General features: G+C 47.1%; 1 protein-coding gene across 1 annotated transcript; it reads right to left on the bottom strand.

Annotated features, from left to right (window-relative positions):
- Nucleotides 1-168: 168 nt before the first annotated feature.
- NT5DC2 (5'-nucleotidase domain containing 2) lies at nucleotides 169-27657 on the bottom strand. The gene is made up of 14 exons (XM_021533770.3): nucleotides 27359-27657; nucleotides 20110-20294; nucleotides 19314-19388; nucleotides 17503-17558; nucleotides 15689-15782; nucleotides 12022-12150; nucleotides 8902-8962; nucleotides 8553-8655; nucleotides 7992-8093; nucleotides 6700-6781; nucleotides 3572-3658; nucleotides 3021-3161; nucleotides 2734-2798; nucleotides 169-2300 (listed from the first exon to the last, which is right to left on the bottom strand). The coding sequence occupies exons 1-14, from the start codon at nucleotides 27600-27602 to the stop codon at nucleotides 2039-2041; spliced, it is 1686 nt and encodes a 561-aa protein (XP_021389445.1). The 5' UTR covers nucleotides 27603-27657; the 3' UTR covers nucleotides 169-2038.
- Between the last annotated feature and the right edge of the window lie 115 nt (nucleotides 27658-27772).

Below are 27772 nucleotides of genomic sequence, written 5' to 3'. Positions count from 1 at the left end.
CACCCCACACACCCTTCCCGGGTGCCCCTGCCTGCACCACCGCTGTACGGGCACCGACGGCTCCGCGCTGAACCCCTCAGCCTCGCTCTTCAGCCCAGGCTGCCCGTGGTCCTGCCCCAGGGCAGGCAGAGGAGCCCCGCGGAGCGCAGGGAGCGGTTAGTCAGTTAGTTACACGTGCTGCAGACATTTATTGAGCTACACACTACACACAGCACAAAGACAAGTGAACATGCACCTGCTACAGGTGTTTGATTAGAACAGCCACGTTAACAGATTGTCCAAGCCACTGAGTTGAGCACAAGGCATCTTGAAAGTGTGTGACAGGCTGGCACATGGCACAAAGACAAGGCAGTGACACAAGTGACAGACTGACAGGCCAGCCTGGCACAGCACGGGGGAGGAACAGGTGGGAGAAGACTGTGTGTGTGTTGTGTGTGTGTGTGTATTTGTGTGAGACTCGCTGAGGGTTGCTGACACACACAGCACCTTTCTCTGAGCCACAGGTCCTGGCACAGGGTCCTCCACAGTGCCCTGGTTCCTCTTGGAGCCATCACCACAGCCCAGTGCTCATACACCCCTGGTACCCAGCTCCCTCCAAACCCACAGCCCTTACCCACTGCAGTAACTCTTCACTTCCTCTGTGCCTGCTCAGTGCCAGGCCTTCCTTTCTCTGTCCCCTCTCTCCTCCCTGTCCCCTCAACACTGACTGCCCGTGAGCAAGCTGGCACTGTCACACTTGTTGCCATCTGTTAATGGTGCAGCAGTGAGGGAAGAGAAGGAGGACCAAGACAATCAGTATTGCCACCCCTTCATCCTATAGCCATCACTTCCCACACACCAACAATGAGGGCATGAGCTCCTGGCTCTTGGGGCCAACCAGTATCAGAGTGGCACAAATTCCCTACACCTCCTTTCCACCTCACCTGCCCTCTACCCCTCCCCAACATCCTGCATGGCCCTGGGACAATCTGAAGCCTGGACAGGACCAGCAAGGTCCTGAGCCAGGTGCAGAGCCCACCTTTCTGCACCTCATATCAGCTCTCACCTTCCTGGGCCTCCTTTGTCTCTTCCTATGGACTCTGGCATCAGCATCTCTCTGCTCTTCCTCCTGCTGAGGAGGCACCACAGGGCTTTGTCTGGCCCTGCTCCCCACAGCACTTCACACCCCTCCCCAAACATCCTCACCTGCCCCTCCAGCCACCTTAGGCCACATCTCAGCAAACCGATGGACAGTCACCACCTCTGCTGCCAGCCCTGCACCTTCCCTGGAGGGCTGAACACATCCCTCTGCACCCCACAGCAGACCACACCACATCAATTGCCAAAGTAGTGATGTCACATGGCACCTAACCCAAAAATACCAACAGTGTACAGCCTTAGCTTTCTCAAAAAGCAGCCATGTCCCCAGACAGTAACTCTGAGACCCTGTGACCTACTCCCACACCCAAGGCTTGCACATCCTGCCCAGTGACCTAACAAGGTCCCCAGCTGCACAGACCAGTCTGGTAGGGAGCAGGATGGGGCTGAGGGCTGCTGGACAGGTATTGCTGCTGCTGCTTTGTCCGGTGATGCACTCACTGCTGGGCTTGAGTGGTTGTCCAGCTGGCAGCCCTGACCCTCCCTGTCCATCTGCAGAATCACTCATGCTGCAGTCCCAGGCTATGGGGGCAGCAGACCTGACACATCTAGTCACACCTCCCATGGGTTGTTGTCACCAAGCACTGGAGTCATGGAGCTCCATACCTGAGCCACTTGTGTGGGCACAGAGCAGGGAGGGACAGGGTCCCACCACCAGCATTGGCCCCTCCATCTCACCTACTCCTAGAGAGGACTCCCTGCACAAGCACCCATCCTCTGTCCAGCCTGCACTGCACTTCAGGGAAAGGGATGGAGCCAGTGAAGGGAGAAAATAAACACACCACCTACACACATACGCAAGTGTCAAACGCCCTTTAGTGGTAGACAGAGGTGCTGCCGGCCGAGTGGCCGGCCCCGCTCCGGCCCCGGCCGTGCTGCTGCTGCCTGCAATACCTGCCCTTCACCGGATGTGCACCATCTCCTCCAGGAAGGGGGTTTTCATGCAGCCTGTGCAGAGCTGATCCATCCAGAGCGGAGCCTCGTGCTGCAGAGGGGTGCGCCGGGGGTAGAAGGTGAAATTCACGTCGTAGTTGAGCAGGCAGCTGATGGAAGCCATGTAGATATCAGAGAACCGCACCAGCCGGCGGGAGAAGTACGTGGGGTTGTGGAAGGTGCGGAAGATGCTTCCAAACTGGGGGTTGAACAGGTTCTTCGTCAGAGACCTGAGGAGACAGAGATGGTGTTCTGTAGCTAAACCTGTGGTCACAGATTCTTCCCACTCCCTTAGCCCTGGGCCACTCCACTCTCTGGACATTTGGGGATCACCCCAAGTACACCCTCCCGAGGCTCTGGCGCAGACCAGTCCCTGTGCAGTGAGACTGATGAATATCCAGTGTACTTTTACTCCACCCATTATGGGCAGCGTCAGGAGCTGTGGGAACTGCAGTAGCAGGCAGCCCACCAACCCCTCCCAGCACTCCCCTTTCCCACACTGCCTTCAAATCAGTCCAACCTCCCAAGCTGCAGGACTGCACTGCTGCATGGCCCCCACCCAGAGGCAGGACCAGAGTCCAGCAGCATTCCCCAAAGCAGGTTACAAAACAGGGCCTGGGAGCCCCTAAGAGACCTCACAAGTGAGGGGGGGAAAACGCTCACCTGATCTCCTGCCGTTCCTTCATCCACTCCAGCAAAACTTGCTTTGACTCTGCATCCTGATACATCTGCAAAGACAGCATCACATCCATCAGTCCCCCAAGACCATACCTCAGCTCCCTGCAATTTCCACTGTAACTCACAAACCCAAAGCCCACTGCACTAGGAGGAGGACAAGATATTTTTGAGATGCAGGCAAGATGGTATATCCCCTGATCCCCATGCTAAACCCAAAATCCAGACTCAGAAGGCTGCATAGACTCTGTCCTGCTCAGCCAGGAGCTGTTTACCTGCATTCTCTCCAGCAGCCCTGTCAAAGCCTGCTGCCAGGTCAGGGAGTGCATGTACTGCTCCGTGTTTATGATCCGGATCTCCGTCTCCAGTTCAGGAACGATGGCTCCAGTCCTCCAGCCATGACGCAGCATGAGGTCCTGGAGGTCAGGGTGAAAAAACAACCAAGAATTCAACATAAAGACTGAAAGCCAAACACAACCCTGGTTCCTAGAAGAGTGGGTTTGTTCCCATTTTGCATTCTCAGGGGACAGACATCCATGGCCCATGCCAACCATCTCCTGGTCACTAGGATCAGTTGCATGGAGCACCTAAAAAGGTGGGATCAATAGAAACTGCTCTCAAATTCACTTTACCCACAGAAAGTACTTGAGCAGCCTTTTCTTCAGTGCTTGCCTCTGTCTGACAGGAGTGGGGAAGCCTGTGTGTCCTGTGGGGGGGACACCCAGCACAGCGCTGAACACTCAGAGCAGGTCCTGCCTTATCTCCAGCCACAGCAGCCATGTGGGATTGCTCCCACCTCACTGGAGAGCAGAGACATTTCACTCACCGCAAGGTCACTGTACAGATGGTCACCAAAGTAGAGCACTTTGGATCCACGCCAGCCTGTCAGCCTCAGGAAATCAAAGAGGTTACCCTGCAAGTGACAGGAGCACAGAGTGAAACGTGGGCACAGGCCACCTTGGCACATGCAGGTGTGAGCACTCTCATCGATGTCAACCTGCTCTCTGCCCCACCATCTACACCCAGAGGGTTTCTATCCTTCCCCACCTCACTTCACTTTCTTCCCATGTGACAATCCCCATACATCCCTCAGCTTTTAAGGCTAGAGAAAAAGGCAAAAACTCTTCCAAAGAGTTTCTGCAAACAGGGAATTGAGGGGAAGTTCTGTGGTCTAAGGCACAGCAACTCAAGAAGACATCATGTCTAAGAAGGCAACAAAAGGAGGCAGTTTAGAGGCTAAGAGACACCTAAATTAGAAAACTCTGAGGATGGGCAGAAAGAACCCCAGAGGTTCTGAGTTTAAAAGTTGTTGGTCTCAGGTGATAATGATTTCACATCACAGGGGGCAGCAGAGGGAAGGTGAGCACTGCCAGGCAAGGCTTTTGGAGTCAGGAGCTGCTCTACATCCCTGACCACCATCCCAACCCCAAAGGTTAACAACACCCATGTGTCCACAGGAATTGTTTAACCAAGCCAAAGAGCCAGGCAGCCTACACAAATTCACAGCTGAATAAAACAAACCAAACCTCAAAGCACCAGCTAAAGCACAGCACCAAGCAGCTTTCAAAGCTTTCCAAATGTCCACACATGCACAGAAGGCACTTCAGGGACTACCCTTCCATCTCCACACAAGTTTTCCACATAAGGCATGAAAACAAAACCCACTAGGAAAGGAAATGTCCCCATCAATACCAGCAGACCAGCACAAGCAGTGAGTGCAAACCTGTGAGCCACTTAGCAGCAATCCCTCTGGCCAGACTCCAGCCAGGAGAGACCCAGCACCCCAAACCATGACCCCCAGCCTGGCCAGAAAGCCCCCAAACACAGGGCAGCCCCTGGCAGCTGCTGAATGCACAGCTAAGGCTGCCCAGGACCAGGGTGCTGGGCCTTCTGTTCCTGCAGCATCCCTGGAGCTGAGCAGACTTACTTAACAGCACAGAAACAGGACTGGGCAGCCTCTGCACTTTTCAGACACAACGTTGCTGCTGTTCACATGAGGACTGCCCAGGAAGCCACTGGCAGAGAAGGAAATGGAGTACAGCCTTTGAAGGAGAAGAGTCCTCTTGCTGTGCTCCAGTTACCTCAAGCAGCAATGGACCTGACAGCCAGGAAATTTGTGCTTGGAGCTCCATGGAGCCACAGACCTGTTCTGAGACCTCCATGTCCTGCCCTCCTTTCCCCCAGGATCACAGATCTGGAGATGGAAGGGAGTACAAACTTGGCACATACAGAAAACACCACATTGTGGAACAGAGGGGCTAGAGGGCATCACTTCAACTTCCCAGTCCCTAGGGAAAAACACCAATCCCTGAGGTGCCATTCATGGGATGCCCACAGGAAAAAACTACCATCCAGCCCTGCTTCAGGGGACAGGAACAGCTCAGAAGCCTCTGGCAACATCCCCAGCACAGCAAGGTCCATGGCCAGTAACACTTGGCAGAAAGAAGCATATTATGACACTCAAAAAAACCAAAAATCCTGGAAAGAGGGTGGGCTACAACCAGGATACACATTCTGTCACAACCTAAGAACCACAGCTAGGCAACAACTTAAAGGCAATCAGATAAACATGACAGTGAGAACTAGAGAGAAGTTCTTCCAAAGTCCTACCCAGCCTACCTTCCTCCCTCACATTTTCCCTTTCTCAGTGCACTTGGGTGAACAACCTGTGGCCAAAAGATGTAGGTGGGTCAAGGGCAGGATTTAATGCAGCAATGAACTCCATGAGTGAGGTGTGCCTTTTCTCCTGAGGGAGCTGTTAAGCCACTGGGAATGAGCTCTGCTTGCATGTTCCCAGCTCCAAGCTCTTGGCAGAAGATGGGACACCAGCCCAGCACTTTGGCAGACCCACCAAACAGAGGTTTCCCAACAGCACTACTCAAGGACATGACCTACTCTGCTACAACGGGTCAGGTCCCAGCTAATTGACTGAAATCTCACTAACAGTTTCTTCCCGTGGGATTGGACAGCTCGAATAACCAAGAACAAACTGTCCTAAAGCCAGAGGCAACTTGTCTCAGGGGACAGACCAGCTGCAAGAACAACACCCAGGGCAGCAAGTTCACCAGAGCTGCAGCTCATCTTTAGACATGATGGTCCTTCCAGAAGGGGAGAAGCAGGAGCCAGGCTTGGTACTCTCTTTGATGCTTTGCACCCTGTTTGATCACCTTTGCTTCTTTATTCCTTATTTCTTTACTCTACACAAGTCCACCTTTTCAAGACTTATGGAGAACAATTTGGAGTGAGGTGTGGAAGATCTTTGCATGCACAACAGGTTTCAGAGAGCTGTGCCTTTTTAGCCCCAACTACCACACTTGGGAGCCCCTCCAGGAGCAGGACAATCAGAAGAGCTGAGGGAAAAGTGCACAACTGGCCATGCTGGACAATGTCAGAGCAGAGCTCCCAGGGTGAAGGCTTCATTGTACATGGGGACATTCACTGGTCCCTCCCACACATCCAGGGTATGCTTCCTTACCATCCCATCTCACACAAACAGGGCAGCAGCAGGGAAAACCCAGCCTGGCAGAGGTAACTCAGCACAGGTTCCCTTGAGCAGAAAAGCAAGTACCCCACACCTTAAATTACCTGGCCCTGCTCTGCCTTTTCCCACTTGTCTCTGTCCTTCCATCCCTAGTGCCAAGCCCATGCTGGAAGCATTCTGGGGGACAGTGTCCTACCAGGCCAGCAAGAGCTCCTGGGGACAGAGGGCACAGTCAGCACAGCCCAGAGCGTGTCTTCTTACAAACACCCTCTACCTACACAGATGCTCTTTTCAAGGACTTCTGTGTTCTACTTTCCAAACACCAACCATGAACATGTGTCCTACAGCAGAACCCATCATTTCCCCTCACTCTGACCAAGCAGATTGTCCTGTTTGTCCAGTGATTTCCAAAACTGCAGGCGTGTTACAGGTCCCCACCATTTCAGACTCCTGCTTGCACCCATTCACTTTACCTCTTTGTAGATCTTTCCCTTCTCCAGCTGGTTTATTTTGTCCCACTGCAGTGAGCCTTTATCATCCAGTTTTCGAAAAGGTCTGGGAAAAAACAAGGGGAGATGTCAACTTCTTTTGATTTTTGGTGATTGTTACCCAGCAACCAGAACATTTGAATCACAAAACTTGTTTACCTATGTAACAACTTAAAATAAAAGCTCTATATAAGTTCTAAGTGACCTTCTGGGCCTTCTGCACTATTTTCTCAGGGGAAGAGAAAGTATGAAAGGGAAATACCTTTCCAAAATGCTTCCATTAACTGTAACCATTTCATGTCAAAATCCCTAACAATTCTTCTTGCTTTCACATACAGAGAGGAAGAAAATAACCATTATGACTCCTTCTGAAATGCCAAGACCAAGAAGGCTTTACCATGAAACACTTTGTGTGCTCTTTCAACCAGGCTATGTCCCAGCCCAACAGAGACCATGGAACGTCCTAATAGAATAAAGCAAGTCTGCAGAGAAAATGGAAAGCAATCCCCATGCTGAGTTCACCAGGTGAACTGAGCTGTCTCCTGTTTTTTCCTGAGGGCTTGCCATGACATTCTCCACTCCATGAGTGGATCTAAGGCACCAGGCAGATGCAGATTTTACTTCCAAGAGGGTCAGATCATCATAGCTCCAAGCTGTGCTTGTAAAGCACTTCATCTGCAACCCCATGAAAAGCCTTTACCAGGCCAGCACAGCTTATAAAGCCATTCCATAGGTTTACTCCAGCATATGCCAACAGTCTGAGTAGCGGGGGAGGAAAAGACACAAAAAGGAAAGAAGAGACCAATTCCCTAATAGACATAATACCCAAAGCAAAGAAGCCAAAGAGCAAAATAAGGACAGCAGCCTATTGGCAGCTCCTAACTGACCACAAAACCCAGCTGCCACATAAAAACGCAGAACTGCCAGCTCCCAAACATGTATCCAATACAAACAAAACCCCAAGAAACCTCAAAAAACAAACCACACAGATACTTGCTGTGGGGAAGAGGAAAAGGAAAAAATTTGTCATATTCTCAGGACAAGAAATGGTCATCTCTCATGCCAGTTTTAGAAACATGTTTTCTGCTTGGCTCTACACATTCTATCCACTAATTTCCAGACTGGTCAATCCTCAGAGAGTATCTGAGAGAACACTGGAAGGCTGAATACCTCCTGGAGCTAGACTATGCTTAGCAAGCCACTGCTTTTGGCAGGCCAGAGGAGCAGTTCCCTGCAGGGAGGGCCCAAGCCCCCGGCAGGATGCCCTGCACACGTACTTGCGCCGGTCAGTGAAGAAGTTGGGCTTGTCCGCTTGCACAATGACCATGTCGAATAAGTCTCGCCAGTTCTTGCCAACCATGTGTTTCATTCCTTTGTCCCTAAGGCCAAAGAAACAGAAAAATTAACAGATCCAGTACTCTTTTTTCACCCACCACTGCACCTTTACAACAGTATGCCCCAAATTCACTCCTATTTCAGTAACAGAAGAAAACAGATTTGTGAATCCCCCAAGGCTGCCCCACTGTATCAAGTATTGATGTTGTGCTTGGTTTCAAGCTGTCACACACTTTCTCCTGCACTGCTGGAAGTCTGTGATACAGCAAACACTGCTAGAGGCAATAGAAAGTGTCAGTTCGGTAATGTTGTGACCAGCCACAGCCTTGTAACCTCTTCAAAAAGTGAGAGCAATGCTGTGGGTGCAACATTCACCACAAACAGTTCCCAGAGAGTTCCATGACTACTGCCACAAACCCCTGTCCCATACAAATTCCAGGGAGTGCCCTGCACAGCTCTTACTGAGCCATGGTGGCCCACTGATGAGCAATAATGGTACTCACACAAAGCTAAAGGGACTGTTTGTGATGAGGAACAGTTTCTTCTTGTGGTTCACCAGGCGGTTTAGCACGGCATAAATTTCATCCCCGTGCAGAATATACCGCTCTGTATCAGAAGGAAGCACACAACATCAATCAGAACACTTGGGCATAAGTCATGACCACATTTCTATAAACCAAACCTAGCCCCTATACCACTAAAGATGCAAAAGGTCAGAGTTAGATCCACCTCAGGCAGGCAATGAACCACCATGGTGACAAAGTGGCCTTCCTCATCCCCATCAGTCCTACCTAAAGAGAAAAACTGAGGAATTGACAAGTGAATTTGGCACCAGAGCTCTATTTAACTCACCCATATCTTTTTCAATCCATTTGTACATCACTCCTTTCACGTGAACATCTCTAATTGCATCCTAAAGAAAAGAGCAGGGGGGAAAATGTTTCAGTTTTACAACATGGCATTCCTGTTTTCCAGCATGCAAACCTATTGCCAGCACTGAGGACCAAGGCAGTAATGATACATCCCCTCCTTGCTGAATGAACAAAAGCTCCATCACTGCAAAGCAGCAGAGCAGGCCCAGCAAGGCTCACCAAGATGCCTAAAGAAGAACAGGGTGGCTGGTTCAGCTGATGCAGTGTAAGAGGGAAAGCCTCAAAACTTATCTGTGGAAGCACAAATTCCTTCCTGCTCTTGGAAACAAGCACATGTTACCCCATTGGTTCCAAGGCAATAAAGACTGTGCCACTCCAAAACCATTTACCGTCCCAACATTGTACTGTCTCAGACACCAGGAGGCTTTTCTCCCTCCTGTGCCTGTGGAAGCTCTGCCAAGTGTGACCCAAAGGACAGGAGTGTGAATGGGGTGAACAGCAAGAGAGGAGAGCATCTGTGATCCCACAAGCCAAGGAGGGCCACAGCTCCTAGCCTTGGGTGATCAGTGTGCACAGGCAGAGCAGAAGCTCCCACTAGGAGGGTGGCACAAAACACAGCTGGGAGGGAAGCAAGTTAAAACAGATGCTGTCAAGGGCATCCAAATATCCTCTATTTTCCAGGCCAGAAGCCAAGATACAGCACATTTTTAGACACACCCAACTGAGATTCTGCACAAGTCTCCATCCAGCAAGATATGCCAGACCCACAAAACCATTTCCAGAGCAGCAACACAGTTTGCAGTGTTTGCACATGCAAATGCTTGTTTGAACAGCATCAATTTTCATCCCTGACAATTTACACAGGTAAACAATTGCTGCCTTTCCCCAGGACCCTAAAGTTCCTGTTACACTGTGTGTGCCCCTTCAGGATCTGCCCTTTCAGACTGAGTCCCACACTCACCATTGACATCACTACAGTGACACATGCCACAAGGTCAACTGGTCTCATGGCAGTGCTGGGGAAACCTCCTCATGACCCCCCAAATTTTTTTCTTCATAGCTGGAGAGAACCACAATTTACAACTTAAAGGGGATGATGAAGGTGGAGGCATAACCACTTCAAAATGGAGCTTTAGGAGCTTCCTTCCACCATGTGGATTTGAAGGGCAAAAAGGCAGAAGTCACATCTCATTGCCTTATTGGAAGGAATCAGAATGGTGGGCAGGAGCTGTAACAAGAAACAGCTTTCTCTTAACCAGCACTGTCACTAAAAGCAAGCAGAACTTTGCACTTGTGTCAAAACTACCTTTGCAGAGAAGAAAAATGTCAGTGTGCTCTTTCCCTAAATTCCTGCCCTCCAAAAAACAAAAGAAGAAGTTAGAAACAAAGGAAAATGAAAATGTTTCTGCAGGTAAAATCTTAGAGCCTTGGTAGGTGTCAAATAGGGCCCCAAAAATGCCTCCAAGGGGAAGCAGGGTAAACTGTACATTCTTAGACTCAAATATAAAGTGACCAAACTGGTGTGACTGGATTACTTTAATTACATGTCAGCTTCAGACTTTACCATAGCCCAGGGTCTGTCCTTTTGACTCAGTGCCTGTAGCACTTAACCTGCTCCCAAGCACACAGGCTGCATCAGCAGTACCACCCAGAGTTACAGCAGTGTCAGGCTAAGCCAGGGCTGCCCTAACAGTTGGGCTATGCAAGTCCTCTGCAGGCACAGAAGGACCTCTGTGTTCGTGTTCACAAAACATTTATTTGCACTTGAACTTGGGTACTGCAAAGGGATAAGTTTTGCAAAAATGTTTGTTTATCCTCATTGTACAGGAAAAAAGCAAGAACTCTCCTGGTGAGAGCATGTGATGGTCTCTAGTTTCAATATAGATTTCAGGCATTGCCACAGATTTTCTGCTATAGCTCTCTTCTTTGCCTAATTCAATTGTTCCTCAGGGATGAATGACCACATTCTCCACCAAAAGGACAAAGCCAGGATTAGCACTCCAGAGTCTGAGGGCTGGACCACACCAGTTGCCCTGCACTGGACACGTATCAGCTGTGGCAACCATCCCCCTGCCCTCCAGATTTCAATTAGGAACACATCCATTTGATCTCAGAGCAAGGTTCAGAAGATACTCTTGACAAAAGGCCTCAGGAGTCAGCTGTATCCCCTCTTCACATTTTCCCCATCCCAAGGGAAAAACCAACACCCAACACCCCTGACATATGTTAAGGTCCTGTGGAAAATGAGCTGGCGCGCTCCTATCAAGCGCCAACAGAAGGTCAGGACACACAGCTGACAGGTGGATCCTTATCACAGGGCAGCAGCACAGACATGGAGCCCCATTCCCCCTTGGAGCCCCATTTCCCTCCCACAGCTGAACAGCCAGTGGGTGAACCTAAATTCCCACAAGGTACCCTTCTCCACATACACACACACACACACCAACCCTTCTCTAGGGAAAAAGGAGTGAAATAAGGAAAATGTGTTGCCTTGTCAGCATAAGTCACCCAGAGAAGCAATCTCAAGCACTTACTCTTGTCTACAGCATTAACTGAGAAGTCAAACAGTCCCAAAAAAGCTGATAATCCCACACAGCCCTTTCAAGTGCCACTTAACACCTTGGAATAAATGACACATGAAAGCTACAGTCACCCAAAGAATCAGACTACTCTGCAGCTGCAAGGGGTACAGGATCCCCAGAGCAAGCCAGGAGAGGTGTTTTACAACAATCATTGTATAAAGTAAACTGTTTGGTACACAGCTAGACCAGAACTCTTTGAAAAATGAGATACTAAGGAAAACAATTATAGAAAACATTTATACAAGCTTTGAGACGTATTTCCCATGGAAAGACCTTCAGCCTAAGCAGCCTAGGCACTCCTACATGAGATACACCAAAAACACCAGCCCTGTAGTACAGACAAAACCCAAACAGGTTCTGAAAACACAGCTTTGAATATTCCCTGGTAATGCTTTGATCTAAAGGGACAACAGAGCTGTCATATCAGGCTGGTCACTGCAAACCCCTTGGGTCTGGGCGCTGCAGGGCTCACAGCTCTGATGTGGTGTGAGTTGTGGGGCAGTTGACATTTCACTTACAGATATGTCTTTGTAGAGATGCACCTGGTCAAACTCAATGCCATGAGTGATGAAGTAATCAATGACTGAAGACAGCAGTGTCATTTCAGGAAGAGAAAAAATGTCCATAAACTGCTTAAGTGATGGACCCTGGAAAGCAAAAAACAAAAGGGAGACATTAAACCAAAAATACTGGGGGAAAAACAGTAAAGCCAACAAACAAACTCATATTATCAGCATCATCTGAAATATGTTCCAGACTAACAAAAACACTAGTGTGGGAAATCCCAGTCACTCAGCAAGCAATCCTCTCTTCTCAGCCAAAACATCAACCTTGAAGAAAGAGAGGTGTCTCCTTCACATAGATCATTACACAAACCAAGCATCATTAATACCACACAGTGAAGATGGAGGAAGGAGGGAGTTGGTCCCAAGTATTTTTATTTCAACCTCTGCTTCCCACCTGGACTCTTGGCATTAATAGAGGTGCCAACAGACACAACAACAATGCTCTGCTACAGCAGCAGCCAAGGGCCTTCCTGAAGATGCCACATTGCTCATCTTAACCAGGCTGTGACATCGGACACAGGGCACCAAAACTGCTCAAACCACATTCCAGTGAGATTTCACAAGGCAGTGTAAGAATCACTTCAATAAGCCATTGGTCAATGCCTGTCTGTCACTACAGAAACCCAGAGGAAAAAGAACCAGCAGACAAGTGGAAATGGACAATTACATCCTGACCAAGGAATAACTCCCCTTGTCCCTAATAGGCAGAGCTGCAGCTCTCACACACATTTGCTGTCGTTATTGCCTATCAATCACAAACTATCAGCAGGCCAAGAGCCAACTTTGGCCCCAGAGAGGCTTTCCAGTAAAACAAACTTTGTTTATTCTGTAGGTACCACCCGTGCAGAGGACTGCAGCGAGTCTGCTTTGCAAGATGAAGCTGGGATCAATTTTTTCATTTTCCATTGATAAAGTTCCAGACCAGAATGGGGACAATTACTAAGATCCTGAAAATGGAAAGTAATTTGGGAAGCACACAGACCAGCAGTCACCAGCAGTGCCCTGGCAATCCAGTTCCATCATGTCTGTGCATGAGCTTTGAGCAATCCAGGACTGATAGGCATGAAGTTACAACACTAGAATAGTACTGGGCCACTTCAGAAAGCATTTATTAGAGCTGTGTGAAAGACAGAGATGAAAGCAGCATCCAGAAAACCACAGAAGGTACAGATGGTGGAAGCTGATGGGACCCCTGCTGCCTAATGACAAATGTGTGGTCCTGTCATGCCAGGATGTACAAGAGAACATCTCCCATTTAGTCTGGCTGGGTAAGGCTGGCAGAGACCAGCCCTGTCTAAAGGCAATACAAATTGGGGTCAAAAGGGCAAAGCAATAACAAACAGCATTTTGCTTGAGGTGTATTACTAAAAAATGCTGCAATCAAAAGCTATGTTGGTGTGCTGAGGATTATACAATTTCCATCCACTCAGCACAGGACATCTTCACCTACAGCAGAAGACAACACAAAGGGCCACATACCACACATGGTGGTGCTGCTTAGGATACTCACTGACTCCTTCCAACACTTCTGTCCATTTTGATATCTGGTTGCTAAGGGAATATTTCTCCCATAGCAAAACCAAAAATTTCTGTAAACAGCCTTCATCTTTTTTTCCTGTTCAGAGATTTGGGGAAAGAAGCAAGAGGGACAAAGACAAGCAAATCCTACTGAAATAACTAGGTATGGGATTTAGCAGAGCAATGACCTGTCCTACCTCTCAATACCTGAAGTACAGCGGAGACAGTTAAATGTTCAGTGTTAACAGCAAAGATTTACCTTGTCAACTCTGATTTCATTTTTGTGCCTTGTGTCATTTTTCTACAGGGCAAGTCCAATCTCTCCCAATTCCCTTTAATGGCCTTGACTTCCTTAGGCAGAAGACAGTGACAGGAGTCAAGCCAAAAATTGGACTGTGCTTTCAGAATGTTACATGTGCTTTTTCTACAACACTCTTGAGATCTCCACCTTCATTACAGGCCATCACATGTAAAGCCACACCAGCTGTTGAATCTTGGGAAAGATCTGTGCCTACCTACTGCAGGTGTTGGGATGCTGGCAGCTGTCCACACACTCCTGCTAACAGAGAACCAGGAAAACCCTTAAGGGAGAATATTTGCACACTTCAGCCATATCAGTCCCACTTCTCTTGTTGCCTGTTAGCAACCTTCCTGTTGCTCATACAGCAACATCAGCATGGCAGACTGAGGAGAACAAATAAAAGACCACTGCTAAAAGCTCACTACTCACCAGTTCACTGCACCTGTTCACACCAGAAGTCATCTTGACCCTTCTTTCATCTGTCTCACTAATGTGGGAAAATATGCCCCACTTAGTAGCACAGGCTGAGCAGACATTGCTGAATGCAAATGTTAATAATTTTAAATACTTCTGTTCTATTTGGGATCCACCTGTTAGTTCATGGAGTCTATTACATTAATAGGAGAGAAGATTCACCTCTTCACAAAGACTAAGCTGATATCTCTACTTCTGTGGCCAAATTTTTCAATACTAACTACAGTAAAGAAGAAAGCACCTGGTACATACAAAGCACAGAAAGGCACCTCAGCATAAAGTACCTTGTCCTACAGAAGGCCACAACTTGAAGCAGGTTTCATGTTTACAATTATTTAAAAAGAAAGATGAAATCATCTCAAGTTTGGCAGGACTGAGGAGAGTTCCACAGGAGGAAGCCAATCAAGGGCAGTTTACAGACAGATCAAATTCTAAACAAAAATGTCCTATTTCAAAGCTGGAAACATCACTGAGCTATAAACAGAGTATATACTTATCCAGAAAGCAACCACTCAGATTAATTGTTCCCAAGAGAGAAAGAGAAAAATCAAGAAGTGACCTTGCTGGAGACTTCACAGAGCAGACTCACAGGGGTATAACCAGAGGAAGTGTGCCCTTCTTCCAGCTTCCCCTAAGGCACCGGAACTAAGGCAAGAAACAAAGCAGCTCTGGGAGAAGGGATGTGAACGGTCCCACTTGGCCACTATGCCACATGAGGCACTCAAGGAAGAAAAATCTCTCCTAACTTCCTCTAGGTTCAGGCAACCAAAGGATTTTTACAGCTCCTACAGACAGGAGGTCAGTATTTTACTACTCCCTATACTCATGGACTATAAATAACATCCCCAGAGCAGTTCTGAAGGAGTGTGGAATGAGATCCTTAACATGAACGGGGAAAAAAACCCTACTCAAAACCAAAGAGAGAAAGGCATTGCAAGCACCCTAGTACTGCTACACATGCAGACCTCCTCCCCAACAGCTCACTGCAAACACCAGCACTGCAGGCTGCCAGGGCAGCTTGGGAGCTAGATTTGGCCAAGGAACAAGCTGGAAACATCTCCCTATCAGGCTTCAAAGCCATTCAGCTCCAGGCCAATAGCCCTTGATATTTAAAAATGCTTTGCAGATGTCTTTCAGATGCTAAACTGCTAACTAACCTCTGGGGCGTATTCCCACTAGAACAAAAACACACACTGCAGCTCACTGGGGACCAAGTCTTTCCAAGGGAGGCTGCAGTCATTTACGTGTGCATACAATCCCCTCGGTTTTCCAAGCTGTTCAAAGAGCTGCTGCTGCTGCATCCCAAAAGCCAAGGGCTTACAATACCTTGCCATAGAAGTCACTCATCTGGTACAGGGGGATGTGCTGTGTACCACCATAGAGTTCGATCACCTCTTCATCAGGCACCGGTTTGAGCCCTCTAGACACAGAACAACGCAGTTTGTCAATAATCACCAGTCTGTGCAGTGCTACAAACAGTAGAGAAAAACAGGACGGGGCAAACAGGCTCTTTCCTAAAACTCAAAAATTCCTCCTGCTCAAAAGAGACAGGCAGAGAGCCTAACAGCTCTAAAGATTCACATAAAATCTTTCCCAAGACATTCTTCAGATACCTTGTTTGCTTTTACAAGTTAATTGAGGGGCTTTATCCACATTCCAGCAGAGTCCAGCCAGAGGCTTCTCTCTGTCTGCTGTCAATTTGCTGACAGGACTGCCCCCCCAAATCAGCCCTGTGACCTGACTTGGGCAACACTGGGTAGCTAACTTGGTTTGGAAATGTTGCTCCCATGAGATACATCACCTTAAATAAAAAGGTATAGGAAAAGGGCTTCCTGAAAACAGGGTTTCCTTCTTATTCAGTTTTCCTAAACAGAACAAGATCTTGATTAAGACCATTCAACAGAGAAAGTTGTTTTTCTCAAAAACACCAAAAACAGGAGTATGGCTGATCTGTGTAGTTCAAACCATCAGGTTATCTGACTGCTGCAGGTTTTGCCTCTTGCACAATTTTGATTACTCTTTGCTCAAGCAGGCGGCAACTTTCCCTTTCTCCTTTTCTACTCAGTTATGACACAGTGTCTAAGAAGTTAAATGTGGCCTCAGTTGTGCTCACCGGCAAAGGAAAGTTTAGAAGGACACACAGAAAAAGATAGTTACAAAAGGACACTAGGGAAAAGAAAAGTGTTTTCACTAAATGTGTTTTCACTAAAAATCTCTTTATGAAGCTGAAGTAAAATATAGAGCAGTACAAACCCCTGATCCCCTCACCCCCCAAGCTGGCACTCAAAGAAGCCAATTCTCTCTGGTCATGAAACTCCCTTCTTAATATTCTTAGAGTGTTTACTGTAACTGAAGCTTAACAGCAAAAGGGCAGAGATCAAGGAAAAAAAACACATTAGCTTCCATACTCAGGAAATATAATTTCCAGGAGATTTACAGGAGATTTGCCATTGATATTTATAAATTACTACTTCTTACACACCAACCCAAATCCTCTTTGGAGCAAGGTGTTTTCTCAGTCTCCAGTCACCCAACTCTTAGGAGAAAAATTTGCTCTGCACTGTTTCACCCACTTATTCCAAAGCATACCCAGCTCTTTTTGGAGAAATAAAGGAAAAATAGGACAATCTGCAACTTAAAGTGACCCCAGATTCTGACGCATTATTACTTTATTGGCATGCCTATGTTACTTGAAGATGCAATTTGCACACCTGGATCACTCTCCAAGGCACAGCAGAGCACTGTTGGGACACACTCCTGCCTGGAAAAGACAGGTCCACGTGTGAACCACATAGAGAGGAGCCCTTTCCTATTGGCTGTTGGCTCTCAGGTGTTAACCCAGCCATGCTGTAGCTGTAGCTAAAACACCATGCAGTGTACGTGACCAGATGTGCTATTAACCATTACAAAAAGCTCCAGGTCTTCCCACCCACACCTGGCTTGAAATGCTTGAGGAAAAAATAACTCCCTGCAATAATATGCCAGGTAAGCACTTGAAGCAAGAGCAAACAGGATGAGCCAGACAAGACTATGCTCTGCTCAGGAAAGAAGCAGAACAACATAAGCCATGAACATATACTGAGATGTAGAAATCCACTTTTGCTTATGCATTTAGAAAATGATTTTCAGAATTTACAGACCTATACGCAGTCCCCAGCTGGACATAATGGAAAGCATCGATCTTCATGAGAAGACTCTGTGACAAGGGATAGATATTTACTGTTAGAACTGGGTTATTGTAAAAATTTACACTGAAACCTCATTCAAATTCAATGTTTCACACAAATGGCATGCAGAAAATAAAGTTCAGTATGAGTATCCCACACCTATGCACTTTAGACAGCACTTATTCTCCAACTACTTTTAGACACACTTATTCATACTGTGACTTATTATGAGCCAAAGTCTGTTACACCCCAGTTTACATGGATGCAGTTGAAAAACAGGGACAACAATATTTCTGTGACTCAAGACAGTCTATTCTTATCTCCCTTCAAGAAAACACACATTCCAAAGGAGCTTTGTGTGCACAGATCTGTTTCCCCACACATTTACCTTAAGCAGAACTAAGTGGGCAAGTTTTAGTTCAGAGCACAGCAGCACCCAGTCATTTTCCTTACACAAGAGCTCTCCCCTCCCCAGTAGATATTGAAGGAAAGATGTTCAGGAGCACACCAGGCTGGTAAGAGAGCTTTCTTTACATTTTTACTATCAGATTCCCCTAATCATGAGCCATCCTTCTCCATCCAACATTCTGAAGCTGTAACACAAGTCTTTGGGCACAGAAAGCAGCCTCACACTAAACCCACATCACTCTGCAGCTTGCAGCATTGAACTCCTTCCATCAGGATACCATATCAGTGCCTCTTGTTACACTGTGGGAAACCTCCCAATGATCTGTGAGGAGTGCAGGCAAATATGCTGAAAGTCGTACTCAGGCGTAACCCAGATTTCTGTGCTTTTTGCAAACTCTGGTCCTCAAAAAAGAGAGCTCTCTACTTTCCACTCACTCTAAGGGTGCTTTGCTTGGCCAGGCCACTCGTCTGTGTTTCTCAGATATAGCAGCCAAAGATTTAAACAGAGAAAGAACCTGCAGTTTCCCACAGATCTACTTCTTGTTTTGTAAGGCCAGAGGCATGAGTGGTCTGCTGTTATACTGTCTCCACAATTAGGACAAAAGACAGAAAATCTCGATAGTTTTCTCCTTCATTCTCTTTTTCCCCCTCTTGCTGGAAGACAGCACACACATTCCAGCCTGCACTGCCTGCTTCTCTGAATTCACTCAAACTCCACATACCAAAAAGCTGCTTCAGTGAAACAACTTTCTCTGCTGTGCTCCCACCTCACTGCCTGGCTGCAGCAGCCAGCATGACATCACTGTGCATCAGGCTTTCAGGGAATCCAAAGCACTGAGAAGGGTTAAAGCTAATGCCTGCATTCTGCTTGCCTGGGTTCTTAAGAAGTATGCATCTCAAGTAGCTTGGATCTTATTCCAGGCAGTCCTATTATTCGGGGAGGGGGTGGGGAAGGCTTCCCAAAGCATTCTCCTGACAAGTCATTTCTATTATTAGGGTAAGACATTATGCCTCTGCTCCTGGCAAGTACTTGTAGATGCAGGATTGAGTTTTGTTGTTTAAATTTCCTGAAAGACAGAAATGATCACATAAACAAGCTCAGTTTTCTATTAATTAGGCTGTGGAATGAATTGACTTTTAAATTAGCAAGGCTGTTTACCAGAGACTTTTGCTAGAATGTCCCATTCTGCTGGAGGCCAGGCTGGCACAATAGGCATCTTTCCTTGGGGAAGAACCCAAGCAGTGAAAAGCCCAGCCAGACAGGCTCACTGGTCATTTGGTGACAGATGTTATTGCAAGCAATGACATAAAGTATTTCCACTAAAAACATAACAGTGTAAGACAAAGCCCAGGAGAGTGAACTTTGTACAGCTTACCTTTTGTACATCATAGTGAAGCCCACGTATGGCAAACCCTGGAATGTAGTCATACTTCCCAAGCCCTTCTGGATACTGGGAAGACAAACAGCGACATCATTAGAGCATAAGCACCAGATAGTCAACAAAATCACTTCACCTGTTGAGCTCGTTTAGTCCTGCCTAATTTTGCCCCTTCAGCAAAGAAAGTGGATGAATGGAGTAAGACAAAGGATGCCCAAAACTAGTTTTTCTCATGTAAGGGACAGTAGAGAAAAAGCATCAGATTTACTGAGGCAGTGACAACACTTCTTGTAATCTTTGCATATATTTGGCAAAGACTGGCACTGCAGAGCCCCTCAGAAAGGCATGATGAGAAAAATGAGAAAAAAAATGCATAAGCAGTCACCCATTGCAAACAGGGTGTCTGTTCTGGGACATGCTCTAGGGCATCATCCCATCCACCAGCACATTCCAAGTTCTGCATAGCTTCAGTGTTGGCCCATGATTTATGTTTAGCCACCATGTGCACCTCCTACCAGCAATCCTGTAGGCATTATTTCCATATTTGAGTACAGCTGACCAGGGCTTTTTTACATTAAGGCTCCCTCTCCACATTTATAAAACCTCAGGAATGTACATCATGTTAAATAATCTCAAAGGAAATTATTTCTGCAATCAAAGATTGTGAAATATTAAGTTTATCTCAATAAAACAAGTAATTGACACGTGTGCACAACGCCTGCACAAACATGTCTGGGGCATTGCAAAGACAGCAGCAAGCTTAATTGAGTGGAAACTCTTAGCACCTCATTACCTTGAATTGTTCTATTAGGATGTCTCTGGCAGTGTTGAAAATCATGGAGTGTAGTAAATTAGAATACTGTGCCAATGTGTAATCGTAGTCAAAGCCATAGATCTCCACATCTCCCAGGCTGATCTCATTGTTAGCATAGATGGCAGCGGGGTTGAGGAGATTGCAGACTCCTGGTGGAAGGAGATCTAAAAGAAGGGAAAGGGGAGAGGTTAGAGAAACGGAGAGCATCACTGAAGTTTAGACTTTTTTTTCTGGGCCTAACAGCAGCTGGAAATGCCACACAGCAGCAAAGAGCACAGAGCTGCTGTGGAAGGCTGATGCTGTTCACTCGCTCAAATAATGTCCCCGTGAAAAAACACACTGTGAAACCTCTGGCTGCACCTGGAGATAATGCTCTCTAACCATCTGCACAGTCAGACTGACCTTTTGTGTCAGGAAGCTGCAAAACAATGCCCCCTGGTCTCTGGCCTACATGAAGCAAAGCAGACCCGAGGTTTTGAAGTGTCAAATTTCTATCTCAGAGCAGCTGCAGTTTCTGCAGGCTTCAATGTGAAAGGCAGCTGTGATAAATCACCCGAAAAACACACACTCCTCACTTAGAACTCGCACAAGCAAACAGGCTCTTGGAAAAGTCTAGATTACTCCAAATTGGAAATTTTGAGGTTTGTCTTTTGGCATTTTTTGTTTCTCACAGAGGCAACAAAACTTCACAGAGAAATCCTCCAACACCATTAGGACTTTTAATTTTTTTTTTATTAATTGTCAGGAAAAACCAAAGTACAAACACCTACATGTAAAAAATACCCCACACTAAGTTATGCTCCTGGAACATGCAAAGCTGATAGCAACAAGTGATCTGCTTTCCTCTGATAAACAGCTGTGGGCCCAGCTCAGTCCTTGCATGTGGTTTGTCACTGCAAAGCAGGGTTACTGTTCAAGATGCTTGGGAATGACACTTTGCTCCCCAGACCACTGAGAAAATGGGGTTAAGTGACCAAGCAGCTAAACTACCTGTACATAGATCCCCTCCAGAGCCAGTCCAGAGAGGAGAGCTTTCCCTCCACTGCAATGGGAGAGGCAGGAACAGATCTTCCCACAGCTTTCCCGCTCCATGAGAACTGTCCCTTGCAAGAAAGAGCAATTAAAATAGTTTCTTGTAGTAGGTTGCCTGGTCACAACCACACTGGGGTACAGAGGGGAAGGAGATATTTCCTCCCTCCTCAAAGATGAGTAATTTTCTCTTGGAATGATAGAAGAAGAGCAGGCATTTTCCAGATCCTACTCAGCATCACTGGGTAGGATTTTTTCTTTTCCTACCTTAACTTTTGGCATTTACAAGGACCCCTGTCCTGGTTCTTTACTGCTTCCTTGCTATAAAACCAAGTTCCATCTGATTGTAGGACAAAAAATACATTATTAGAAAGAGATACCAGCCCTTCCCAATAAAGACTTTGTCTTGAATTATAACAGAACTTAGGCAAAAGGCTGAAATTCTTTTGTGAGCTCTAATTCAGAGAGGTAATCAAAGAAATAGATTCAAATATTTCTAAATGTTTCTTTCACAGAGGGGAAAAAAAATCACTGTTACAAAACATACCCATCCTTCTCTCCTAACTGACTTCCATTTGGCCTTCAAATACAATTCACCAGACCATGTGGCAAGGAATGACTAGAAAATAAAGCAGTGTATAAAGGCAGGAGGGCTGACTTACTGGCTACACACCAGGAACAAAAGCTCTCTGTAAGGGCTCTGCTGGTGGCAAAGTTCCTGGAAGAGGCTTAGGAGAGAGGATGCAATCCAAGTATTTTCAACTGAGATTTTTAAGTATGGGAAATGTAAATAGGATTCAGATGATCACAGCTTTCATCCTTTCATCATAAATGCTCTTTGCACCATAAATAAACAGAGTTCCACTTCCTGTCCTCACCCCCAGTCAACTTGTCTAAGCTTACACTGGGATTTGCTGGGTGTTATGTTTCTTCCTCACAAGGAAAATGATGACACAACCTTAATCACATCTCAGGGGAAAATTGCAGGGCTTTCCTCTTCTATTAAAGCACTTTTTTCTTTTTATGACAAATGCACCCAACTTGCTGCTACGGTGTCCCTACAGAGAGGTGAAACTCTTCCCTTTTGCTAGCATATCCAGGACAACACATTTTGACAGCCTGAGAGCATCATAAAATACCACTGCCTCTCTTTTCACAGAAGAAAATACCCCACCTCTCTTTTCACAGAAGAAAATACAATCTTCTAGATTCAGCCACACATACAAACCACAACTTTTGCAAAAATATCAGGAAACACTAAGGAGCAGCAGGATTTTGTAACAAGGAGAGAGCAGTCTGAGCTTCACCAAGCAAATTATATCTGTGATCAGAAGCATAAGCAGTTACTGTGCCACAGCATGATTTATGAAGTACATTTAGACACAGTGAGTGAAGCAACGCTCCTCTCTGCCAGCCTCAAAGGTACAGAGCCTCTCTGCTGTCCTCTGATAGCTTCTTACCCAAGTCATTTTCTCCTACCCACATTTTGTCATTCACTTACACAGCATATTCTCTCTTACATCCTAAGAGGGCTGAAAAAGGATGCACACACCAGCCAAAATGATTTACACCCACTGGCTCACACACAGTGTGTACCTTGCATTCACTTCCCCAAGCACCACTCATCTCCTTGTTGTTTCCTATTCTACATCACTTACAACTTGCAGCTTGCTTTGTCCACCCCATCATCCTACATCTTGAATTTACAGTAATTTCAAAGTCACTGCTCTTCTGGAAAGGAGGAAATCTCTGAGGTTCAGTCTAGAGATTCATGATGCACGTTTGTTTCAGTGTAAATGTCCTATTGCAGCACCCTCCTCAACAGAGCTGCAGGTCTCCATCTCCTCAAACTCATGCAATCTCCATGCAGGTTCCAGCTACAACCTGGGAGCACACGCAAAATCAGTTTCAATACAAGAGTCCAAACATGCCTCAGGGTTATAAACCAGGTTTCAAGGAGCTTGGTTTAATTGTGTTTGTTTGGGGGTTTGCTTTGCTTTTTTGTGGTGTTTTGCTTGTATGTTTTTCAAAGATATCCTCCTGGGTGGTTACCAGCCCTTAGTGCTTAATCAAGTCCTGGGCTGCAGGCTTGGGCGCTGCTGCTCTGCTGACGCTCTGCACGTAATCTGCCAGGGATCTTTGTCTCAGATTTCCTGGCAATTGTCAAATCAAAACAAACAGACACCCACTAGAAGCTCATGAAGATGCCATTTTTCAAGAACGATAGCTTTTCCTCTGCCAAGACACCACAACAAATTGCTGGACAGATATAAATTAAAGAAAACAACCACACAAAACAAAATGAAGACCAGTTTTGGTTATTAAAAAAGAATAATAATGCCACCTACTCTTACTGTCTGGGTCCTAACTAGAAAGCAGACAATATCAGTTAGTCACTGCCTACTCAGCACTTCACCCAGGAAGTCTGATGAGGGAGAAGCAGCGTGAGCACATGGCAGAACGGTGTGGGGAAAGTCACTCTTGCACTGGATGCAGCCCCAGGAATCTGCCTGCTTGCACAATTTGCTCCTGTTTGCAGCTCTGACAGATTTTAGGGAAATGCCTGCATGCCCTCGGCACATGATGAAATTCAGCAGCAAAGGCAGACCACAAGAAAGTGTGCTTGATCTGTGCATCTTTTACACCTGGGTGTAAATGCAAAGTAAACACACAACATCTCCTTCATTTTCCCACTGTGAGAACCTGGACAGCTGCTTAAATCAGATTGTCTCCATGAGAGTAGAGGTGTCTCTTCCCAGGCAATAACCCACATTGTTAGAAAGCAATAACCCTCAATCCCCAACAGGAGAGCAGAGATGGAAACAAAAGCACGTAATTAACTGAGAGCAGACACTAGAGACACCATCTGGCCCCTTGTGGTGTGAAAAACGCTCTGGGCAGGAGGTGCCAAGCACGTCTCCTGCTTTTCTGAGCTCCCGGGGTGCCAGCAGCATCCTGCAGGAAAGCTCCCGTTCTCTCAGCCTCAGAGCCAGCGTGTCAGTGAAGAGTAATACACAAACGAGGCAACTCACCCGCATGTAAGTCTCACACCCTTTGTACTCCCAGAAATTCAACCCAGCAGATATCTGCACTAATTTCTTCACAGCACAAGCAGGGAAAAGAAGGGTCCAGAGAAGCAGATGGCCATCATCCTCCACATTCTTCATGAATCAAAAAGTTTCCCTTGTTCACACTAAGTTGCTTTCTAAAGATAAACTGCCAGCTTTCCTCCCTTCCAAGTACCCCTTTATCCCCTTGAAGTGTTGTTTTGTGCCATTTCCTGCAAAGCACTCCCACAGCCAAAGCAGATCCTTCTACCAATGGAGTAGGAAAGGAAAAATATTATCTAAAGACTATTTAATTTTAAAAGACCTTGGATTTATGCCATTATGCCTAAATATTTTGGGATTTCCTGCCAATGAAATCTACATTAACTAAAAGCAATATTAAAAATATAGTTTCATTCCAAAATTACATTTTTAAAATATACAATGGCACTAGGAAAATGCTGCAAGAGTTCTTCACAAGAAAAAAATGGGTTATAGCCAAGAAAGCAAAATTGAGAAGTTTATTTAACTGGTCATCTTCCAGTTCTGGCTGTTCTCACATTTAACCATTCTCAAACTTGTCATGCAGAGGTGAGAAGTTTGCAGATATTGTACAGTTCCCTAGGACAGCTGAGTTAGTGTAGGCACTGTTTACAGATTTGGAACACCTAGGAAAAAACAAACACTTGCTTATAGCCAAAGCATCGCTGGCTTGGCTGTCCCGATGTTTCCTAGAGTGCAAGACTTTGAAGCTTACTGAGAGAGCTTATCAGCCTTCCCTGACATTTATCAGATCAGAAAACAGCAAGTCTTGCTCAACTCCATCCCTATGACTAATGTGAATGTAGTTTTCCTTTTGGCAGAAGCAAAAAAAAAAGCACAGTAAGTGCCTCAAATTTTTAGCCTCAAATTTTTACAGGTAATGAAATTTGGTCATACGAGTCAGTGCTGCAATAGGCAGGGGGGATAATGAAGAGAATGGTTTCTCTTGAGTCAACAGTGAGAGGAAGTTTTAGAGGCACTCTCCATGTAGCTACTTTGTGCTGTCACTTATACCACCCCACTCCAGCCTGACACAGCACAGATGTGCTTATACAAAGTTGAGAACTTGTGCCTCTCCTCCAGCCCCAAACCTGCACCACCACTGAGCTTCACTGCACAGAAACTCGTCCTGCACATCCTGCCCTGTCCAACTCAGTCAGCATTTATGGCGCAGAAATGCAACAGTGCTCCATGGATCTGGTGCTAAGGGCTGGTCTGAAAACACACAATGAATTCTCCTGGCAGAGACCTCTCGCCAAACCAGTGGCAATAACTGACAACACAGGACAAGGGACTGCACAAAGGTGGTGTTTCAGAGGGGAAAGGAGGAGGCACCACAGGAGGCTGCCCAAACAATGCTGGGCAAAACTGAGAAATCCAGCACAGACATTCACCTTCACACCAGAGTTAGAAACCAAGCACAAAGGAACAGACTGATGCCACATTCTGCACAACTGTTTAATCATCAAAGCAACAATTAAAACCAACTTGGACCAACTCTGTCTCTTCCTGACAAGATCTCAATAACAACACAGTCTTAAAATTTTAGCTTGGGGAGATACTCTTTGAACAAACGAGGGCCTTATTCAATGCATCTGATGGCTACCTGAAGGTTTGTGAAGAATCTGGTCTGTAACACTTGGGCTACTTTACCTGACTTCATTTGGCATTCACTCCTGGTGATTACTGCTCCACCTCAATTAAAAAACTGTGTCTCTTGCATCACAACAGAGTTATTATGTGAACACAAACTTCACAATCTCACGTAGCAAACCAAGCATTCTGCCAAGAAACCGTGACACAGCCTGTTAGCACACATTCGCATTTATGGTTTCAATCCCATTTTGGAAAAGAAAATAATGCCTTTGAGGATAGCAAGGTTCAAACAGCAATACAAGCATTGCAAATTGGAATTTCTTTCAAGCAGTGGGGCTAAAACTACAACTCAGTCTTGGAGTGTATTACCAAAGCCACAGTCCTCCGTCAGCATCCTGTACTGCCTTCAACAGCTCTGGAAAAGCAGCTCCCATCCTGGAATGCAGCAGGCTGAGCACCTAATAGCTCAGCAGCCAACTCCTTTACATTTTCTGCATCATGAAGGACTCAAGATTTGATGCCAAATCCAGTGGACTGGAAGCTGGGAGAGGAAGGAATAAAAGACCTTGCCGATCTCAGAACAGGGAGAAAGTTCTTCCAGATGCCTAGGGCTGACTGCAGTCCTTATCCAAAGCGTTAAGTAAATAAAAGTTAACAGAGAGTTCTGTAAGAGCAGGCACAAACTCACTTCCTAGCTCTCTACAGTGCTTACCTTCAGCATTCACAGAATTCAAGAAACCACCAGGAAAAAGTTCCTTGCCCTCATGCCATTAAAGATATTTTTAGGAGAGTTTAATACAGTGGAGGGCTGCTGCTGCCAAAAAAACCACAATCCTGTCTTACACACGGAGACACTTGGTGAGCAGTCTGAGATTTCTCGTTGCTTGGCAAGATTTCAAAGTACCCGACAGAGCCAGGTAACTTCTCGGTCAGAGAAGCAATAACGCGCTCATGAGCAAAAGGTGTGAAACGTGTGGAACACAAACTGAGCTCAGGACCAGGACCCGTCCCAGGAGCTGCAGAATCAGCGCTGTCCAGGCTCACTCTTGTGCCAGTGGCGACTCGGACTCGTCACCCTTCACTCAGCATCGCCATCTATTTGCCCAAGCCCAAGCGCGATCCCGCGGGGCAGCCAGCGGCAAAGTGGAGAAAAAGGCAACAAGCCTTCATTTAGACCATGTGCCGTGACAGTGCCCACCGTGTAAGGAGGCTAGTCATGAAAAGTCCCACATAACCTGCATGTCCTGCGACGCTGAGTCCAGACGGGGAATGTGCACAGAAGGAAGCCCATGATGGGGAGAGGAAGATCAGGACCAGATTTCAGTGAAATAAAACCATCCCAGAGGGCCGCGGGCGATGGAAGATGTGGATGGCATCGCCGGGGAGAAAGGCTCCTAACCCGGCATCTGCACAGCACGGGCACATCCCCAGGGCTGCGGGGCGGCATGGAGGAGAAAGGAGAGGAAAAGAAAAGAAGGGAAAGGCCGGCCCCGACAGACGTGGCAGCCCCTTACCGTAGACCAGCTTCTTCATCTCGTGGTACCTGGCCCACAGGTAGGTCTTGGTGTCGGCGCCCTCGGCCGGGGCGGGCTGGCCGCCGACTCTGCCGGGGGCCGCCGGGTGCAGCTCCCGGGGCTGCCCGTGCCCACCGTCCCCGGTGGCTTTGTGCCGGCAGCTCGGGCAGGACACAGCCACGGCGAGGAGCCGGGGGGCCGCGCCGCCGCCCCTCCGTAGCGCCGCCGAGCCCAGCGCCGCCATGGCCCCGCGGGACGCCGCAGCCGCGGAACACCGGAGGCTCGGGGGTGCACGGCCGGGCTGCCCGGCTCCGCTGCTCGGCTGCGCCGCCCGGCCCGCGGCGGCGGCGGCGGCGGCCAATGCCCGGGGCGCGGGGCCGGGTCCCGCCCACAGGGGCCGGCCCGGGCCCGCGG

This window comes from Lonchura striata, chromosome 12 (assembly GCF_046129695.1).
Source record: "Lonchura striata isolate bLonStr1 chromosome 12, bLonStr1.mat, whole genome shotgun sequence".
In the NCBI taxonomy this organism is placed as follows: domain Eukaryota; kingdom Metazoa; phylum Chordata; class Aves; order Passeriformes; family Estrildidae; genus Lonchura; species Lonchura striata.
The sequence above is the reverse complement of the archived record's forward strand: the minus strand, read 5'-3'. Positions and strand labels throughout refer to the sequence as shown.